This window comes from Neoarius graeffei, chromosome 26, assembly GCF_027579695.1.
Source record: "Neoarius graeffei isolate fNeoGra1 chromosome 26, fNeoGra1.pri, whole genome shotgun sequence".
Classification (NCBI taxonomy): domain Eukaryota; kingdom Metazoa; phylum Chordata; class Actinopteri; order Siluriformes; family Ariidae; genus Neoarius; species Neoarius graeffei.
In genome coordinates, this window is record NC_083594.1 from 12,714,104 (window position 1) to 12,732,361 (window position 18,258).

The 18,258-nt window shown below is 42.4% G+C and overlaps 1 protein-coding gene across 3 annotated transcripts in view; it reads left to right on the plus strand.

Moving 5' to 3' along the window:
- Nucleotides 1–18,258, plus strand: part of arhgef3 (Rho guanine nucleotide exchange factor (GEF) 3) — a 190,075-nt gene that overhangs the window by 59,646 nt on the left and 112,171 nt on the right. Inside the window, exon 1 of one of the 3 annotated variants that reach the window (XM_060911034.1) lies at nt 12,691–12,887. The exons of the other annotated variants lie outside the window; for them this stretch is intronic. Coding sequence (XP_060767017.1) covers nt 12,855–12,887 — 33 coding nt within the window. The 5' untranslated portion in view covers nt 12,691–12,854. Of the gene's footprint in view, nt 1–12,690; nt 12,888–18,258 lie in introns of those variants that run through there. 3 annotated transcript variants of the gene reach the window in all.

Consider the following 18,258-nt stretch of genomic DNA (forward strand, 5'->3'; position numbering starts at 1 on the left):
CAGTGTCCTTATGTGGGGCTGCATGAGTGCTGCTGGTGTCGGGGAGCTGCATTTCATTGATGGCATCATGAATTCACAGATGTATTGCTCTATACTGAAAGAGAAGATGCTACCATCACTCTGTGCCCTTGGTCGTCGTGCACTTTTCCAACATGACTAAACGTGCATCTAAGGCCACTGTTGGATTTCTGAAGAAGAACAGGGTGAAAGTGATTCAGTGGCCAAGTATGTCTCCTGATCTGAACCCAATCGAACACCTATGGGGAATTCTGAAGAGACAAGTTGAGCATCGCTCTCCATCCAGCATCCAGTCACTAAAGGAGGTCGTTGTTGAAGAATGGAAAAAGATTGATGTTGCAAAATGTCGCCAACTTGTTCATTCCATGCCTAGAAGACTTGGTGCTGTCATTAAAAATCATGGAGGCCATACAAAGTACTAGATGTAGTAGTTTTTGTTGTGGGGTGTACTCATTTTTGCACCACCCTAATTTGAGTAAAACTGAAAAATGTGTAATCTAAGTTGTTATTAACCTTGCTTTCACGTTACAAGTTAAACAGATGTTATATTAAACTTTGTCTTGTCAACATTTTGGAAATTGTTTGTGTTCATTGAGAGATTGTTTAAAATGTTACTTTTCAAAGGGGGTGTACGCATTTACGCTGAGCACTGTGCATTCTTGGTATCATACAAGACTATAACTGTTTCTCTTTTTGCCAATATTGGTTTATTAAAGATGTTGTGCAACTATTGACCACTGGGTAGTAACGCGTTACTGTAATTTGAATACTTTCCGCGGTAACGAGTAATGTCACAGGTTACAATTTCTAAAACAGTAATTTTATTGTAGCTACGAATCCAAGTATCACCTCGTTACTTGAACACAATTTTGAATTTTGTCCCTAGATCGGCTATCTTACTATGACTTGAATACGCAACAGGTCAGACAAACGGTGATGGAGGATGAGCTAGTCGAAGAGAGATTTGCTTTCCAAATTTGGAAATACTGCCATTCTTTTGAATTTGTGACAACCAGAGATGCAAAGAATGTTGTTGTCCGTTGTAAACTCTGTCAGTCTAGCAACAAAACACTTTCAACTGCAAAAAATACATCAAATTTATTGAAGCATCTGACACGGCAACACAGCAATGTGAAACTTGTGGGGGAACAAAAACAGGCATTGATAGAGATGCATGCACTCCGGCTAAACAACAACTGGACTTCAGAACAGCAAACGGTGGTAGAGAGAAGTGAAGTGGAAACGATCTGAATAAGCTCGTCGCTGACTATACCATAAAATATAGTATGTTACCTGTTTCCGCTGTTCACTCACCCACATTTTGACGCATTATAGAGGAAAATGCCTACGAAGAGCAATGCTAGGCTGCTATAAAGACGTTTGCTGACGACTTTGAGAGCAAATGTGCGGTGATGGAATCTAATTTGAAGGCCACACTCCGAGAGGTAAACTTTGTGTCCACCCCTGAATAGACTTTTGTTACAATAAAAGTGGATTAATTTGTAAAATGTGCTAAGGTTGTTTGCCACATTTTCAGAAGAGGGGTAGCAAAAGTAATGTCATGAGTAATCTAACTAATTACTTTTGATACCAAGTAATCAGTAAAGTCATTTGATTACTTTTTAACAGCAGTAATTTGTAAAAGTAGCTAATTACGCTTCCTGATTAACTTGCCCAACACTGCTAGTGGTACTGTCGAGCAGAATGTATTTGGTATTCCTCAAGGTTATGTACTCAAACGATTCTCCAGTTTGTCCTTCTTTGGGAATCTTTTATCAGAGGGTGTTCAAAGTAGAAGCTGTTTAGACAGCCAAGAACCACTAGCTATCGAGAACCAATATGAAACCATTTTTAAGAACGCAGTTATGAAATAGACCAGGGGTTCTCAACCTTTTCTACTGTAAGGCCCACCTATTCATACTTGTACCGAGTCCGGGCCCATTAAAAAAAAAGTTCCCCAATTATTTTGGCTTCTCTATTCTATTAGAATCTAATAATCTAATGTAAAGTGTATTAATGGAATGCAACATCACTCCCTGTTCCAGATGGGAGCCCAGGAATTAAATAAATGCAATAAAAACAAACTGTTTTTAATTGTAAGTATTGTATTTAAAACTGTGTGGATGTACCAGATGCCAGCATAAAACCATGCATGCAGGTCATTCTCAGTCAAAAGGGATTAATGATCCAAAAGTGGAGTCTGGTCCATTAACACAAGAACTTATTGCCATGTTTGTGTACAGCAAACAAGCAAGTTATTAAAACCAAGACGTACACTCAAAGGAAGTGGATATAAAAACCACTCGATGGTATTCGATCCTTAGACGTCAACAAAGAAGGATTTTTTCCTACGAGTTGGAAAATTATCCATCTGTTGAATTTCCCAACATCTCAAACTACCTGGTGCTGCAGACATCATTCTACACGGACAAACAGATGGAAACCTGGAAGAGCATGGAGGTGTATAACTTTTTATATGTGCCTGGATTAAAGATCTGGGGATCAGGACACTACAAGATAGACGGCAGTAGATGGATCTAAGTGCAGGAAGAGTGTTTATTAGCAGGCGATATATTTTTACAAAAGCAAAACAGAAAGCAGAATCATAAAGCAGAGTATTTAAACAGCGTTATAAACATGGATAGACGCAAACGTGGTAATGATGCTTTGCAAAGCCTCCATGAAAACAGCATCTGTGTCTGCACATGCTGATTGCGCTCGGGTGTTTCCCATAAAGACCGGGTCCCAAGCGCGTGCACAATGCGCTCTGTGAGCGAGTGCGGCTTCTCGAGCTGCGCCAGGCTCAAGTGCATGAAGGCGTGATAGTCAGGTGTTCACCTGCTGTGTCGCCACCAAAATGCCTCATTTTCATTGATAACCCATCGCAAAGCATCGTGAGCTGTAGTGTGAGTGTAGCTTAATGAGGCGGATGTGACGTCAAATGCAACCCAGCAATTGTACCCTACTATGAGTAGAAATTAACTTCAACTTGGGGGGGAAAAAAATCGCGACCCACTAGAGGGTGGCCATGGGCCAATGGTTGAGAAACACTGAAATAAAACACATTTTTACAGAAAAGTAGGTGGAGGCTCCTTCTGCGAACCACCATAGAAAAGAAAAAGACTGTTGTGGCATTGAGTGGAAGAAAATTATTAACCCAAGAAGACGAGTTAGCGTAGGAGAGGCATTCACGCACTAAAAAAATGCTGAAGTTTAAAATGAAGTTTCAAATAAACCTTGTTTGACTGGTAAGTTTATGTCAGATGTCAACATCAGTAAAATGAGCATCTCATCTCATTATCTGTAGCCGCTTTATCCTGTTCTACAGGGTCGCAGGCAAGCTGGAGCCTATCCCAGCTGACTACGGGCGAAAGGCGGGGTACACCCTGGACAAGTCGCCAGGTCATCACAGGGCTGACACATAGACACAGACAACCATTCACACTCACATTCACACCTACGGTCAATTTAGAGTCACCAGTTAACCTAACCTGCATGTCTTTGGACTGTGGGGGAAACCGGAGCACCCGGAGGAAACCCACGCGGACAACATGCAAACTCCACACAGAAAGGCCCTCGCCGGCCACGGGGCTCGAACCCAGGACCTTCTTGCTGTGAGGCGGCAGTGCTAACCACTACACCACCGTGCCGCCTAAAATGAGCATGCATGGCTAAAAACTAAAATGACATTCTTTAAAACGTTTCAGAAGAATATTTTGCTGACGTATTTTATGAGGCAAGAACGCATTTAATATGTTTGGTTAGGCTTTGAGAAAACAGGGTTTTATGAGTTGAATATATGACTGTTAACTTTTAAACTCTGTACATAATCCATTTTCTTAGCGTTTACCCATCCCTGCTTTTGAGGAGTATAGGTACATGTAAATCCTCACCCTGTGTCTTTCCTGAGTGTCTCTTTTTTTTGGGGGGGGGGTCCTTTGATCCGTCCTCAGCTAGGAACTGCTAATCAGTGTTTCTAGATCCAGTCAATAAGCACAACACGGGCCTTATTTGTCTTAGCATGATGCAGTCCATCACACCATTGACTTGATGCTGGTTTACGTTAGTGACTTGACCTCGATCATATCAGATAGATCTCAGTGGAGGGGGAGGCCCTTTCACGGATTCTGCTTTGAAGATTTGTTTGGATTTGCGAGATGGGATAAATGAAAAGATCTACTAAATATTTTGGTGAAAGTGTTCCAAATTGGTTTATACAGTAATACAGCTGGTTTGAACAACTTCTTAAAGCTTTTTCAGATTTGAGTGTTCCAGGAATATGAAGAAAACATTCTGTAAATTCTCAGAATGAGACCGACTTAAATTGTTTAGTTACATGTTCAGTATCTAAAACCTTGGCATCAAGCCAAGGCCTATTATTTGTCTCTACAGGTGGCCAATCGGCAATCAGATTAGTTCGGTCTGGGTCAGATAACCTGTGAACTTTGTAAGCTTTGGTTTCCTTTCTCCTGATCAGAACAGTTCTTGGCAGGAGGCTCTCTCACATGAAGTGAGAGCTGTAACAGGCAGTCCCAGGACCTGCTTTTCCATCTGATCCTTCATGAACGTCGGCTATCCAATCCTCCTGTCTGGCTTTCCATCAAAGGCAAGAGCACTTCGTCCTCCGTCTTGTGAATTAGCAGCCAAGTTGCTGTGACTGGTATGGAATTAGTGCTATCTTTAACAAAGGCCTGCGCTGGAGATGAGGCTGGTTGAGACCTCTGAACATTCGAAACGCCATAACAAAACATGATTTTCTTTGCCAGCATTTCATGTAAGCACTTGCTGAAGTCGAAGACGGATGAAAAATAAGAAGCATCCCTGACAGAATTTGAATTACTTGCTCTATCGTGGAAAGTTAAACTGAATACCTTTTGAAGTGAAATAAACTTGACAAGCATGGTCCTATGAAGGTTTATTTGCACCTTATGAATGCATTAAAAAGTTGTATTTTTTTTTTTTTTACTTCATTATCTCTCTACAGATTCCCTTTTCAAACCTTGAAGCATCAAAAAACAGATCTACCTCGGAAGACGTGCGGATTCTGAGAGTAAAACTTGAAATGAGGCTTGTTATCATAATGAAATGCCGGTTTTATTTTCCATGGAAGATTCACCTCGTATGAACTTGATGCTATCAGTACACTGTGAGCGAGTCCAATGTTAAATTTAGGGAGGATGATTTCCCAGTGGACCCCATTGCTCTGGAAGGCATAGTGAAGGGCTATGAAGGCAATCGGGGGAAAAAAAAACCATTTCTAGAAACCAGAAACGAACACGAGTTGGTTTGTTCTGCAGTCATTTATCCATTGGCCATCTTCAAATGTTAACTGTGTTGGTTATGATGTCAAATTTGGAAAGGTACATCTAAACCGTACATCATCTTGTTGCTTGGATGATGAGGAGCATGGTGGTGTAGTGGTTAGCACTGTCACCTCACAGCAAGAAGGTTCTGGGTTTGAGTCCAGTGGCCGACAGGGGCCTTTCTGTTGCCCTTTTTCCACCAAATCAGTTCCAGGGCTGGTTCGGGGCCAGTGCTTAGTTTGGAACCGGGTTTTCTGTTTCCACTGACAAAGAACTGGCTCTGGGGCCAGAAAAACCGGTTCCAGGCTAGCACCAACTCTCTGCTGGGCCAGAGGAAAGAACCGCTTACGTCAGTGGGGGGGGTGGAGTTGTTAAGACCAACAACAATAACAAGACCGCGAAAGATCACCATTTTTAAGCGACGAGAAGCAGCAGCTGTACAAACGCGAAGTCATTTATTATTGTTGCTGCTGCTTCTTCCGTGTTGTTTTTGCTTCGATATTCGCGCCAAGGTTTATGCAAACGTAGCAACGTAACTGACGTATACAGCAACGTAATGACGTGGCTTCCCTTAGCACTGCGAGCTATGGAAAAGCAAACTGGTTCTCAGCTGGCTCGCAAGTTGAACGAGTTGTGCACCAGCACTGGCCCCGAACCAGCCCTGGAACTGATTTGGTGGAAAAGGGGTATTTGTGGAGTTTGCATGTTCTCCGGGTGCTCCGGTTTCCCCCACAGTTCAAAGACATGCGGTTAGGTTAACATGGGGTGGCCTTGGGCTGAAGTGCCCTTGAGCAAGGCACCTAACCCAGAACTGCTCCCCGGGTGCTGTAGCATAGCTGCCTGCTGCACTGCTCTGGGTGTGTGTGTGCGTGCGTGCGCATGCGTGTGTTCACTGCTTCAGATGGGTTAAATGCAGAGGACGAATTTCACTGTGCTTGAGTGTGCATGTGACAAAGGCTTCTTCTACTTGCATGAGGTGGAACCTCCTTAAGGTGTAATGATACCTTAAATTATTGTTGAGGTAAACACAGTGTTGTAGTTGAGTCACTAAACCTCAAGTCCGAGTCCAATCTTGAGTCCCCAGTGTTCAAGTCCCAGTCATTTTAAAGAAAATTTCAAGTTGAGTCCATTATTGATCTGAGTCATGTCCGAGAACAAGACTCCGACCGCACCATTTGATGGTGGCTGTTGCTGCTGTATGTGAAACCGTCTCTGCTGCTGTGTTGGACTAACGTTACTGCTTGACTCCCCCATTTTAGTTAATAGGCTACAAATAAAAAGCTTGTTCATCGCTCAGCAAGCCCCGTCTCCAACTTATGAGTCCTAATGCAGTTAATACATGAGTCCGAGTGCTCAAATCCAAGTCAAGTCACGAGTCCTTAAAATGATGGCACGAGTCGGACTCGAGTCTGAGTCCTGGACTCAAGTACTAAAAGCCTGAGTAAACAATATACACATACTAAAGGTACAAAAGATTTACTCTTTGGGTACCACCTCATCATCATAATCATCTCTGAGGTTGATGACTAACCTCAAATGCACCAATACACTGATTTATACCTTTATGTGAATTGTAAGCCTGTTCCTTTTTTCTACCCAGTCATAACCCTACGCGACCCATCACACACTGTGGCATCACTCTGTTTCTCCCAGCTTATAATGGCTAGATTGGCATTGTGATCAGAATTTAGGAAGGATATTAAGATTTTCATCAACCTTCCGTCACTCTAGGTCCTTCTCATATCCCCAAGACATTCTGTTTGTGTTTGAAAACGGAGGCAGCGTGGGTAGTTTGTTGATGCATCCACACCTGGAAACGATTGCACGACCCCCAATCACACCGATAATTGGCCAAGTGAAACAATGTAGATTTCATGTGGAATACAACCAAAGCAATTGCTAAGATGGCTGCCATATGGAATTGCGGCGAATTTACAAATGGATCCTTAGCGCATCATTTTTCATTGTGTTCAGAAACAAAATGACAAATTAACTATGGGGTAAATATAGGGTTTGGTTGCACGATTTGACGAACACTTTGGCAGTTATGGTCGAGTTTGTTTCGGCCTCCTGTGGCTATCGAGGGTCATATCTTTTGTACACTTAGCTGGCGACGGGCTTCAGGATTATTGGTTATGCTCTGATTAGCTTGTTGCGTCTCTGAATATAAGCATTTCGGAGCAAGATGTATTTACGGGATTTTTAAAAAATGTGCCAGAGATTTGTTTGAAACAGTTAGTGGTGAGTAAGCTTGGTTGTTTCTAGGGTCTCAAAACAGAAGGCCTTGATGCCTGTTTGCTCATGTCAACTGTCTATTATGTATGTTGCCTGTCAATTATGTATGGCAGTGCTTTGATAGCTATAAATGTAAGGAAAAGGCTTGAAACCTGAAAGGCAGCATGATCTCAGTGATCTCTGTCATTGTTGGTACCAAATGGGCTGGTTTGAGTATTTCAGGAACTGTTGATCTCCTGAGAGTTTGTACAGAATGATGCGAAAAACAAAAAAACATCCAGTGAGTGGCAGTTATGCCTTGTTAAATCAAGAAGTCAGGTGTGAATGGAAAGACTGGTTCAAGCTGACAGGAAGGCTGCAACAACTCAAATAACGACTCTTTCAAAGGTAGCGAGCAGAAAATCATCTTGTAGATGATTCTTGGCCACATGTAGGGACTAAAGTCACTCGTGATGGCTAGAAATCCATTATGCGAGACGGCAAAGTAAGCTCCTGTGTTGTTCCTCTTGGTGGTGGTTCAGAAAAAGATGAAGCGTAAATTAAGATGCTTTTTAGATCAAGTTTATATAACCTCATTTTGAATTTTTCTCCACAAGACTAGTCCAGCCTTGTTTTAAATCTCACAGGTGAGTCATTTGATATTGAAATGTGATGTTAAGAAGTTGCACGCAAACATATCGTATCTCACTGATTATCTCTGGAGGAAAATAATTCATATTTAACTTTCGGTTCTACCTCACTTGTAAATATATTTGCACGAACAGAGCCGTTTTTTCTGCATATGCGGTACCTGTCACAAGAAGTGATGAAAAGCATCTCCACAGGCAATTCCCGAGCTCCATGTGACTGTCAGCAGGCTGTAATAAGTATTCAGAATTCGCAGCTCATCTCTGTGTTCATGCTGGCTTTCAGAGGTTTTTATCTTCTACACGTCTGCAGGTTTCAACCAACAGAAACATGTTTTGACTTGCAACTGTTCCATTTCCCCGTTGGCTTAGTTTGTACTTTTTTGCATACACAGTCCTCCTGCACCTAGAGATGATGACGATGATATTTTAGTGTCTTTACATCGCAGAAAGACTGGTATGTTGCCCTGCGGATGACCTGAAGTTCTAAATACTGAAGTCAGAAGTTCTAGTTCAGTAAACACGTGGTTTTACCAGAGCACTGGCGATGAGAAATGCTTCACACCTACTGGGAAGGTTTACAGTTTTTCCAGTGAGCCACAAACCACAAACCAGGAGCTGCTTGTAGTAATGGCTTCATTTGAATGAGTCCTGGTTCGTGTGCATGTTCGTGTCCAGCAGATGATCAGATAAATCTCCGTACCACCCTTACGCAGGACGTGCTAGCAGGAAGCCAGTTTGTTTCCAGGAAGTGTGTTTCATAGGGATTTCCCAGTTTCCTGTTCACAAACCCAAGCAAGAACAAATGTGTTGTATGGGAACACTTTTAGTTGCAGAAGACTGTGGTTTATTCGGAATTAGATGTAGGATAACCTGGAATAATTAAACTTTATTATTTAATAATGAAATAAATTTTATGCCATTTTAAAATATTCTAATATTCATCTCATCTCATCTCATTATCTCTAGCCGCTTTATCCTTCTACAGGGTCGCAGGCAAGCTGGAGCCTATCCCAGCTGACTACGGGCGAAAGGCGGGGTACACCCTGGACAAGTCGCCAGGTCATCACAGGGCTGACACATAGACACAGACAACCGTTCACACTCACATTCACACCTACGCTCAATTTAGAGTCACCAGTTAACCTAACCTGCATGTCTTTGGACTGTGGGGGAAACCGGAGCACCCGGAGGAAACCCATGCGGACACGGGGAGAACATGCAAACTCCGCACAGAAAGGCCCTCGCCGGCCCCGGGGCTCGAACCCAGGACCGTCTTGCTGTGAGGCGACAGCGCTAACCACTACACCACCATGCCGCCCTCTAATATTTATTTATATTAAAATGTATTTTTGTTTTTTACTTCATTTTTTGTTTTAATTATAGCCGTGTACATAACTTTTTTTTTTTTTTTTTTTTTTTTTTACAAAGGAAGTATAATTTTAAAAAAGATAATTCAGAAGTAATTCAAGAAAATGGGGAAAAATGTCAAATTATTTATTCATTTGTAAGTTCTTACTAATTTAATTAAAATCTCATTCATTTATCTTAATTTATAAATATTAAAGCTAGACAGCCTTTCAATTTCATAAAATCAGTGAAATTTCCCTCTGAAATTTGGTCATTGTGATGTATGTTTATTTCTGCAAATGTTTGTTTTTTTTAAATTAAAAAAAAAAAAATTTAGATTTCCCAGCAGGGCGGCACGGTGGTGTAGTGGTTAGCACTGTCTCCTCATAGCAAGAAGTTCCGGGTTCGAGCCCCATGGCTGCCGAGGGCCTTTCTGTGCGGAGTTTGCATGTTCTCCCCGTGTCCGCGTGGGTTTCCTCCGGGTGCTCCGGTTTCCCCCACAGTCCAAAGACATGCAGGTTAGGTTAACTGGTGACTCTCACATTCACACCTACGGTCAATTTAGTGTGAATGGTTGTCTGTGTCAATCAGTACGTTTACATGCACATCCAAATGGAGCTGCTGTCGGTAATCGAGCAAAGGGTCCCAGCAGGGGTGCCAGAGAAATCCAATCCTACATGCACACAAGGAAATCGAGCTATTGTGTGAGGTACATTGTGCACCCGAGCCACAGGTGGCGCTACACGCCCCATCGTGTTGGTACACTTCCGGTTGTCGTCATGAAGAGCTATTCAAGAGTGTAAACAAAGTTATCAGTTCCGTGTTCTCCATTGCGTGTTTTTCTCCCGTCCATGAATTTTAATATATTCAACTCCTTAAGCTGAATGAGCATGAACTCTGTCTCCTCATTGCTCCAGAAGTGCACGTTTCTGCTCGCCATTTTCTCTTCTTCGTTTGTTCCTCCTCACCTCTTCTGCTGCTCGCTACTACTGTTGTCATGCCAACTGAGGCTGTCGTGTTTCCCGCTTGTGGTCTCGTCACTTCCGGAAGGGGCAGTGCTAAAGTAAGTAGCTCGACTACGTAGCTCGATAGGGTTTACATGCACTAAATGCGTTTACATGCACATAGAGAAAATCGAATTTCTGCCGTTGCTCGACTGAAATCGAAGTTCTAAATGCCATGGATACACCTTAGCTAGGCTGAAATTGAACCGAACTTGATTTCTCGTAATCGAGCTACACGACCTAGATTATGCGATTTTTGCCGAGCTACTTAGTGCATGTAAACCCTATCGAGCTACGTAGTCGAGCTACTTACTTCAGCACTGCCCCTTCCGGAAGTGACGAGTGACGAGACCACAAGCGGGAAACTCGACAGCCTTGGTCGGCATGACAACAGTAGTAGCGAGCAGCAGAAGAGGTGAGGAGGAACAAACGAAGAAGAGAAAATGGCGAGCAGAAACGTGCACTTCTGGAGCAATGAGGAGACAGAGTTCATGCTCATTCAGCTTAAGGAGTTGAATATATTAAAATTCATGGACGGGAGAAAAACGCGCAATGGAGAACACGGAACTGATAACTTTGTTTACACTCTTGAATAGCTCTTCTTCATGACGACAGCCGGAAGTGTACCAACACGATGGGGCGTGTAGTGCCACCTGTAGCTCGGGTGCACAATGTACCTCACACAATAGCTCGATTTCCTTGTGTGCATGTAGGATTGGATTTCTCTGGCACCCCTGCTGGGACCCTTAGCTCGATTACCGACAGTAGCTCGATTTGGATGTGCATGTAAACGTACTGACTAAGTAGCTCGGCAAAAATCGCATAATCTAGGTCGTGTAGCTCGATTACGAGAAATCAAGTTCGGTTCAGTTTCAGCCTAGCTAAGGTGTTTCCATGGCATTTAGAACTTCGATTTCAGTCGAGCAACGGCAGAAATTCGATTTTCTCTATGTGCATGTAAACGCACTCTGTGTCAGCCCTGTGATGACCTGGCGACTTGTCCAGGGTGTACCACGCCTTTCGCCCGTAGTCAGCTGGGATAGGCTCCAGCTTGCCTGCGACCCTGTAGAACAGGATAAAGTGGCTACAGATAATGAGATGAGATTTCCCAGCCACAGAATGGCTGGATAGTTATTTAATTTGAGGGGATTCCCTTGCAGATAATGTGCATGAAATCGCTCACTTCAAGCAGACAAAGGAAGTCCATGTGCGCATGCTCAGGTTTACCTTCTTCTTTTGGGTTTTACTGCAGCTGGCATCCAGTGTTGCATTACTGCCATCTACAGGTTTACCTTGACCGTGCACTGACAGTTCCATCATTCTGTCGCTAAACGAACAGCTGATCACACTGAAGTGCTCACTGACTACCAATATTTATTAGTTTGGTCCTGTGTTTCCTTTCCTTTGCAACAGAACGCCTTTTCTTCTCGCTTTCCATCACTGTATTCAGTCTTTCACGTTTCATTCACATACTCGCGTCCTCCATTTTTCTCTCCTGTTTCAAATTTATATCCCACAATGCCTTGTGCGAACGGGGAAAGCCCACCACGTGATGCATGACGTAGTATCTTGAATTGTGTCATGGTGAAGCAGGGAAAAAATGGCAGAGAATTTAGGGCCACGTGGCCTTAAATTCATTAATTGTTCCATTTTTTTTTTTTTTTAAATAATAAAATTGGAAGTCTGTCATTTGAATTCAGTAGCTTTCGGTCCACTAAACAAAAACAATTGGGGGTCAGGGAAATTTATTTTATTCCTTTAATAAGAGAATTATTCAGTTTTGTGTTTGTTTGTTGGTTGGTTGGTTGGTTGGTTGGTTTACATCAATGGACCAGCATTTCAGATTGATTTTATCCATGATACCAAGTATTGGATGAGTACATCCTTTACAAGCTATAACAAGTAAAATATAATTTAAAATAAATAAAGGCTTACATTCCAAAAATACCACTGACCAGCCAGTTTGGTACACTTTAACTGTGCCATCATTTGCAGGAGAAAATCCTGTTTCAGGATGCCTTTCCCCAGTCAGAGAGCTCTTTGACGCCATTCGCCCTTTGATAAACAAAACTGGTAAGGTTGTCTGGGAGTGTGGCTCTCGCCCGATATAGCAGCTTCCCCTCTTGCACATCCTGTTTGCTGCACACAAGGCCCGTCTCCTTTGTGTGCTCTCAGACACCCTCTCAGACACACTGTGTACTGGGCTGGCTGATGGGTGACGACTGTGCCGGCTTGAAGACTTGGCGTCTGGGGCTCGCCGTGGAAATACAGTGAATTTGTGGTGATTTTTGGACTAAGGAACACTGCAGTAGTTCCTGATGATGGGGTGCTGTCTTTTTGTGCATCACAAGGTGAGTGTGAGCTCACTGCATCACTAGGATATAAGTCAGTAATAAAGTTACAGATGCTGAACAGCTGGCTGATTTTTTTTTTTTCAAAAAATGTATTAGTTTCTCTCATCTCTTTATCACAGTGTAGTTTGTGAAGTGTTCTTCTGAATACTCTGCATCAAAGCCACACAAACTTTCAGTACTTTTAATGTGTGTCCTGTTTTATTTATTTATTTATTAATGAAAAATATTAACACACACAAATAGACTTTTTTTAACTTTTTTTTTTCAAATTTTTTAAATTAAAGGATATCACAATATTGACACTATCTCAGAAAAATGTATTGTGACATGATAAATTATGATGTCGATATTATATTGCCTATCTCCCAGCTTGACCAGACAGTACCTCTAGCTCAGGATTGAACTGGGATCCTGGACATGTAAGGTGGCAGCACTGCCTGCTAATAAAGGGACTGGAGTTCATACTGATTATAAAGGTTTTTTTTTTTTTTAAGGACCAAAATACTAATTTTCCAACCAGTGAATAAAATAACATTATGGTATTAGTTGCCTTTAGAAGAAACACAATAGATCCTTTGATAGGCTTTAGCTTAATGAGATCTCACCATCTGTGTTGCTTTATGCTGATTTTAGCCCTGATTTCCCAATTCGAAAACTGATTTTGGCAACCTGCGATCATTCGTGTCGAATGAATCTTGTAGTGTGAGCATCTCTGCAGCATTGCGCAACAACCAGTGAGTCTGAGAGGAAATCTCATTCATCTGCCATCATGCGCAGCAGATCCCTGAATCCAGTCGTGTCCTGTGTTTATGTTCATGTTTGTGTGTCAAGGCAAAATGTAAGCATGATGATGATAATGCTTTGGTACATTCTCATGTCATACCCAAGTGGTTGTTTGGTTGTTGTGCCTCCCAACCCATTCCTTCCTCCACACACATCCAGTTGCGCTTGTCAGTCAGTTGATGACAGGCCTTGCGTTTATTTTTGTGAGAAAGCAGGATTTTACGGAGCAAGAGAATTTCAACTGGGATCTCTTTAGGTGAAAGATTGTGTACTGTGTGCAACTCGTATGCGATCACTTGTGTCATGTTCTACAAAACAATGTACAGTACCAGTCAAAAGTTTGAACTCGTTCATAGGTCTTTCTGTATTTTGACTATTTTTAAGAAGAAGCAGCAGCCTTTATTTGTCACATTCACACTCGAGCACAGTGAAATTCGTCCTCTGCGGATTTAACCTATCTGAAGCAGTGAACGCACACGCAGGTGAGCAGTGAGCACACATACATACCCAGAGCAGTGGGCAGCTATGCTACAGCACCCGGGGAGCAGTTGTGGGTTAGGTACCTTGCTCAGGGGCACTTCAGCCCAAGGAAGCCCCATGTTAACCTAACCGCATGTCTTAGAACTGTGGGAGAAACCAGGGCACCTGCAGGAAACCCACACAGAGAACACGCAAACTCCACACAGAAAGGTCCCCGTCGGCCACTAGACTCAAACCCAGAACCTTCTTGCTGTGAGGTGACAGTGCTAACCACTAGACCACTATACATGCATGTATTTTTTTTACGGTGTAGAATAATCCTGAAGACATCAAAACTATGAAACAAGATGTGGAACTATTACAGGTCAGAACTGTAGGTCAGGTGGAATTTTTCAACCTAGGTTAGAATTTTTAACCCAGTTCATAATTTGCTACCTGTATTGAGGAGGCTTACTATATCTAGGGTTAGGGTCTAGTGGTTAAGGTGTTGGGTTAAGAATCATCAGGTTCTGAGTTCAAATCTTGGTTAAGTATGGAAAAAAATATATTTTTTTAAATGCTAGATAGGTATAGGTAGACAGATAGACAAGAGGAAATACTAGGTAGGTGTATATAAAAAGGAAGTGTATGGAAGAAAGGGAGACAAAAAAGTGATGGAAAATCCCTTTTAAGAATCTTAGATAATCCCACATTTTGGCCAAGTTGGAAATTGAGCTAGGTTAAAAATTTTAACCCCAGGTAAAAAAAAAAAAAAAATATCACCTAGGTTGAATTTTTTTACCTGTAACAGAACATATGTGGAATCATGTGGTAAACAAAAAAAGTGTTTAAAAATGTTTCCTATTTTAGATTCTTCAAAATATCCAGTGTTTTATCTTGACATTCTGCACACAATTGGAATTATGTTAACCAGCTTCATGAGGTAGTCACCCGGAATGCTTTTCAATTAACAGGTGCCTCATCAAAAGGTAATTAGTGGATGAGTTTCTTTCCTTCTTAATGTGTTTGAGATTAAACAGTCATCGTCGGTGGCTGTCCATTGCTTGAAATGATGACTGCTTCATCAGGATGCGTAGAAACGCAGATGGGCCGCGAGGCCCGCACCAGAGCGACAGAGTCGTCCACAGCAGTGGCACGAACAACCTGGCTGAGCTGCTATGGAATGTCTGGCTTCGTGAGCCCTCATATACTCCCTCTGAGACTTGTCATCAATTGCGGACACTGAGCTTTTAACTATGCTTCACCATGTTGCTCTATCCAAGGCATCCTTTTCCCATGTCTGATCGATAATTCTGGCATCCTTCATGTTCCTCTTCAAGACGTCTTTGTACCTCAGTTTCTGTCCTCCTTGTCTCCTCTTTCCGAGGCTCAGTTCTCCATAGAAAACGGCTTTGGGTAGTCGTGTGTCAGGCATGCGCCGGATGTGTCCAGCCCAACGAAGTTGGGAGGCTGTGATCAGGGCTTCCACACTTACTGTACTGGCTCACCTGAGGACTTCTACATCAGGGACCTTGTCCTGCCATCTTATTTTGAGGATTTGACACAGGTGTCGGAGTTGTAGCCTGGTCAGTTTCTTGAAGTGCTTACAGTAGAGTGTCATGCATTCGGTGGCATAAAGCAGAGATGGTAAGACTGCGGCATTGTATACTTTCAACTTGAGGGTTCTCTTGATGTCATGGCGAGACCATAGTTGCGTTTGTAATGCACCGAAGGTTTTGGTGGCAGCTTAAATCCGGAGGTCTACCTCCAAGTCTGATGAGTTTGTATTGGTAACTGCACTGCTTAAGTAGATGAAACTCTCAGAACTCCTAACAGGCGTTCCATTGACCAAAACAACGTTGTTTGACCTTGCCTGTGGTTCAGGTGAGGGTTGGTACAGGAGTTGTGTTTTCGTGGTATTGATTTTCAATCCAAAGAGGGTTGCAGCTGTGGCAAAGTGATCAACGATTTCCTGCGCGCCATCCAAATCAGAACTCGATCGGAAGGAGATCAAACAGTAAATAGTAAATAATAAAAATACAGTAAATCGCCCTTTTCCACAACTGTGGTAATCCATATTATGTCAAGAACCGCTCAGCTAAGTAAAGAGAAACGACATCCATCATTATTTTAAGACATGAAGTGACTTTTAATGAATAAAAATAAAGAAACCGTTGAAGATGTATTCAAACTTTTGACTGGTACTGTATGGGGGGGGAAAAAAAAGCCACACGGTATAGTGATATTTTTTTTTGAAAGCTGTGCACTTGGTTTAAAAGAACTCCTCACGCTGTGAGAAATGGTCTGTCAACCTGTGGCGGAAGAGATTACTATACCTGTTCAGCCTTTCTCTTCTTCACCTCCATGATTAATCTTTTAAAGTAACACAAGACTTGTTGGGGAAGAGGAAAACCAGAACCTGGTGCCATGTTTATAAAGTGGTAACAGGAGGAAGAGGGGGGAATTTTTCTGTTTTTTTTTTTTTTTTTAAACTTCATGACTTTTTTTTTTTTTTTTTTTGCAAAGACACCCTAAAAAATGGCCTACTGCTTACTGGAAAGAAATTTGATTTCTTCCACTTTTAACAAAGACTTACATTTATGGAAGAGCTACGTTCCATTAAAATCGCAGGAGTCCCATGAGTTGACTTTCTACCCCAAGTCATTTACAGTTTGAATCCATCTGGTCCCGATAAAACGGAGGTAAACGAGCATTAAAAGGCTGTGGGAGGTGACCTGTATATGTACTAGATTGTGGAGGATTCTTGAAACTGATCCCTGGGAGCAGGGCCACATCCCTCAAGCTCTTTGGAGGAATGTGTGTTTGTCTAAATGGAAGTCGTTCATTAGGATTGAGCCTCCGCAGCCCCTCTTGATTCCAGTCTTTCCCTCTGGCGAGAGAATTTGGCTGCTGTGAGAATTTGAGTGATTGTGTGCGAGCTACCGGTGGGTGGCAAGGGATGAGCTGGGAATCACGAAGCAGCTTGTGGGCATAGCGTACACAGATGTGTAATAGCAGAAAGTCATGAATCAAGTGTTGAATCCAAAGGATGCGCAAGAATGGGACGTGTTTTTACAGACCCTCTGCTTTTTTAATAAGCTCTTATCAGTTCACACCTGCAGTGTCATTAGCGTGATCTCACAAGGCTGGAATGTGTGCTGTTTTTAGTTTTTAATCCACCTGGACATGTTCGCGGAACAGCAGCCATACATGTTCTTCAGCATGACTCAATGATAGTGTGGCTTTACGTTTCAGTTCACTCCCAGTTGTTTTGAGTAACCGATGATTCTCTGTTACAGGCACAGGTTAACGGTTTTGGTTCAGTTCTTTGATGAGAGTCGTCCCCCAAAACCACCATTAGGTTTCATTTTGAGTATTTGTTTGTCAGTTTGAAAACCGAGAGCATGCAGCATGGTATATGCAGCCTTGCAGCTTGAATCAAAACGAAACGTTTCCTGTCTTGCGTAGGTAAAAGAGAAGAAGTGAACCAACCTTTTCCTGATCGCATACCCTGATCTTTAGACTTCAATAATGTTGTGAACTTTGTAAACCCAACACCAAGATGTCTGCTTATAATGTGTCCATGTTGTTGTTGGACTCCAAATACAGGGTCATGGATTTCCTGGAATTATGGTTGAAATCCAGCTCCTCCAGTCCATACCTGTGAAATGTATACCACCAGGGTTGCATTTAGGTCAGAACTCCTTGCTTCACGTGTACCATTGTTTTTCTCCTTAGGCTGACCTCAGTGTAGCTGTTTGGCTCGAGCGGTAGCAGGATGCCGGAATTGAGCTCTATTCAGACGCTGGTTGTCATGGAGAATAAACAGTTAAGGAGCAACAATAACAAAAGATCCTTGTGCTATTTAAAATCCCAAGACAAGGAAAACGGCGGATGGTATCAATTTAAGTTAACGGCTCTGTTAATGATCAGAATAGCAACTGGTTTCGAGTCTGTACTGATGGGGGGTCTTTAAAAAAATAAAAATTAAAAAGGTGAGCGGTCGTTAAAATTTATGGTCTGTGCTTACCACGAATACGTCATGGTTCTGGCGTGGCCAGAGTTGTCGAATGTTCCACCAATGTCCAATCTGTACATATTTATTAAATGCTTTTATGAGCCTAAT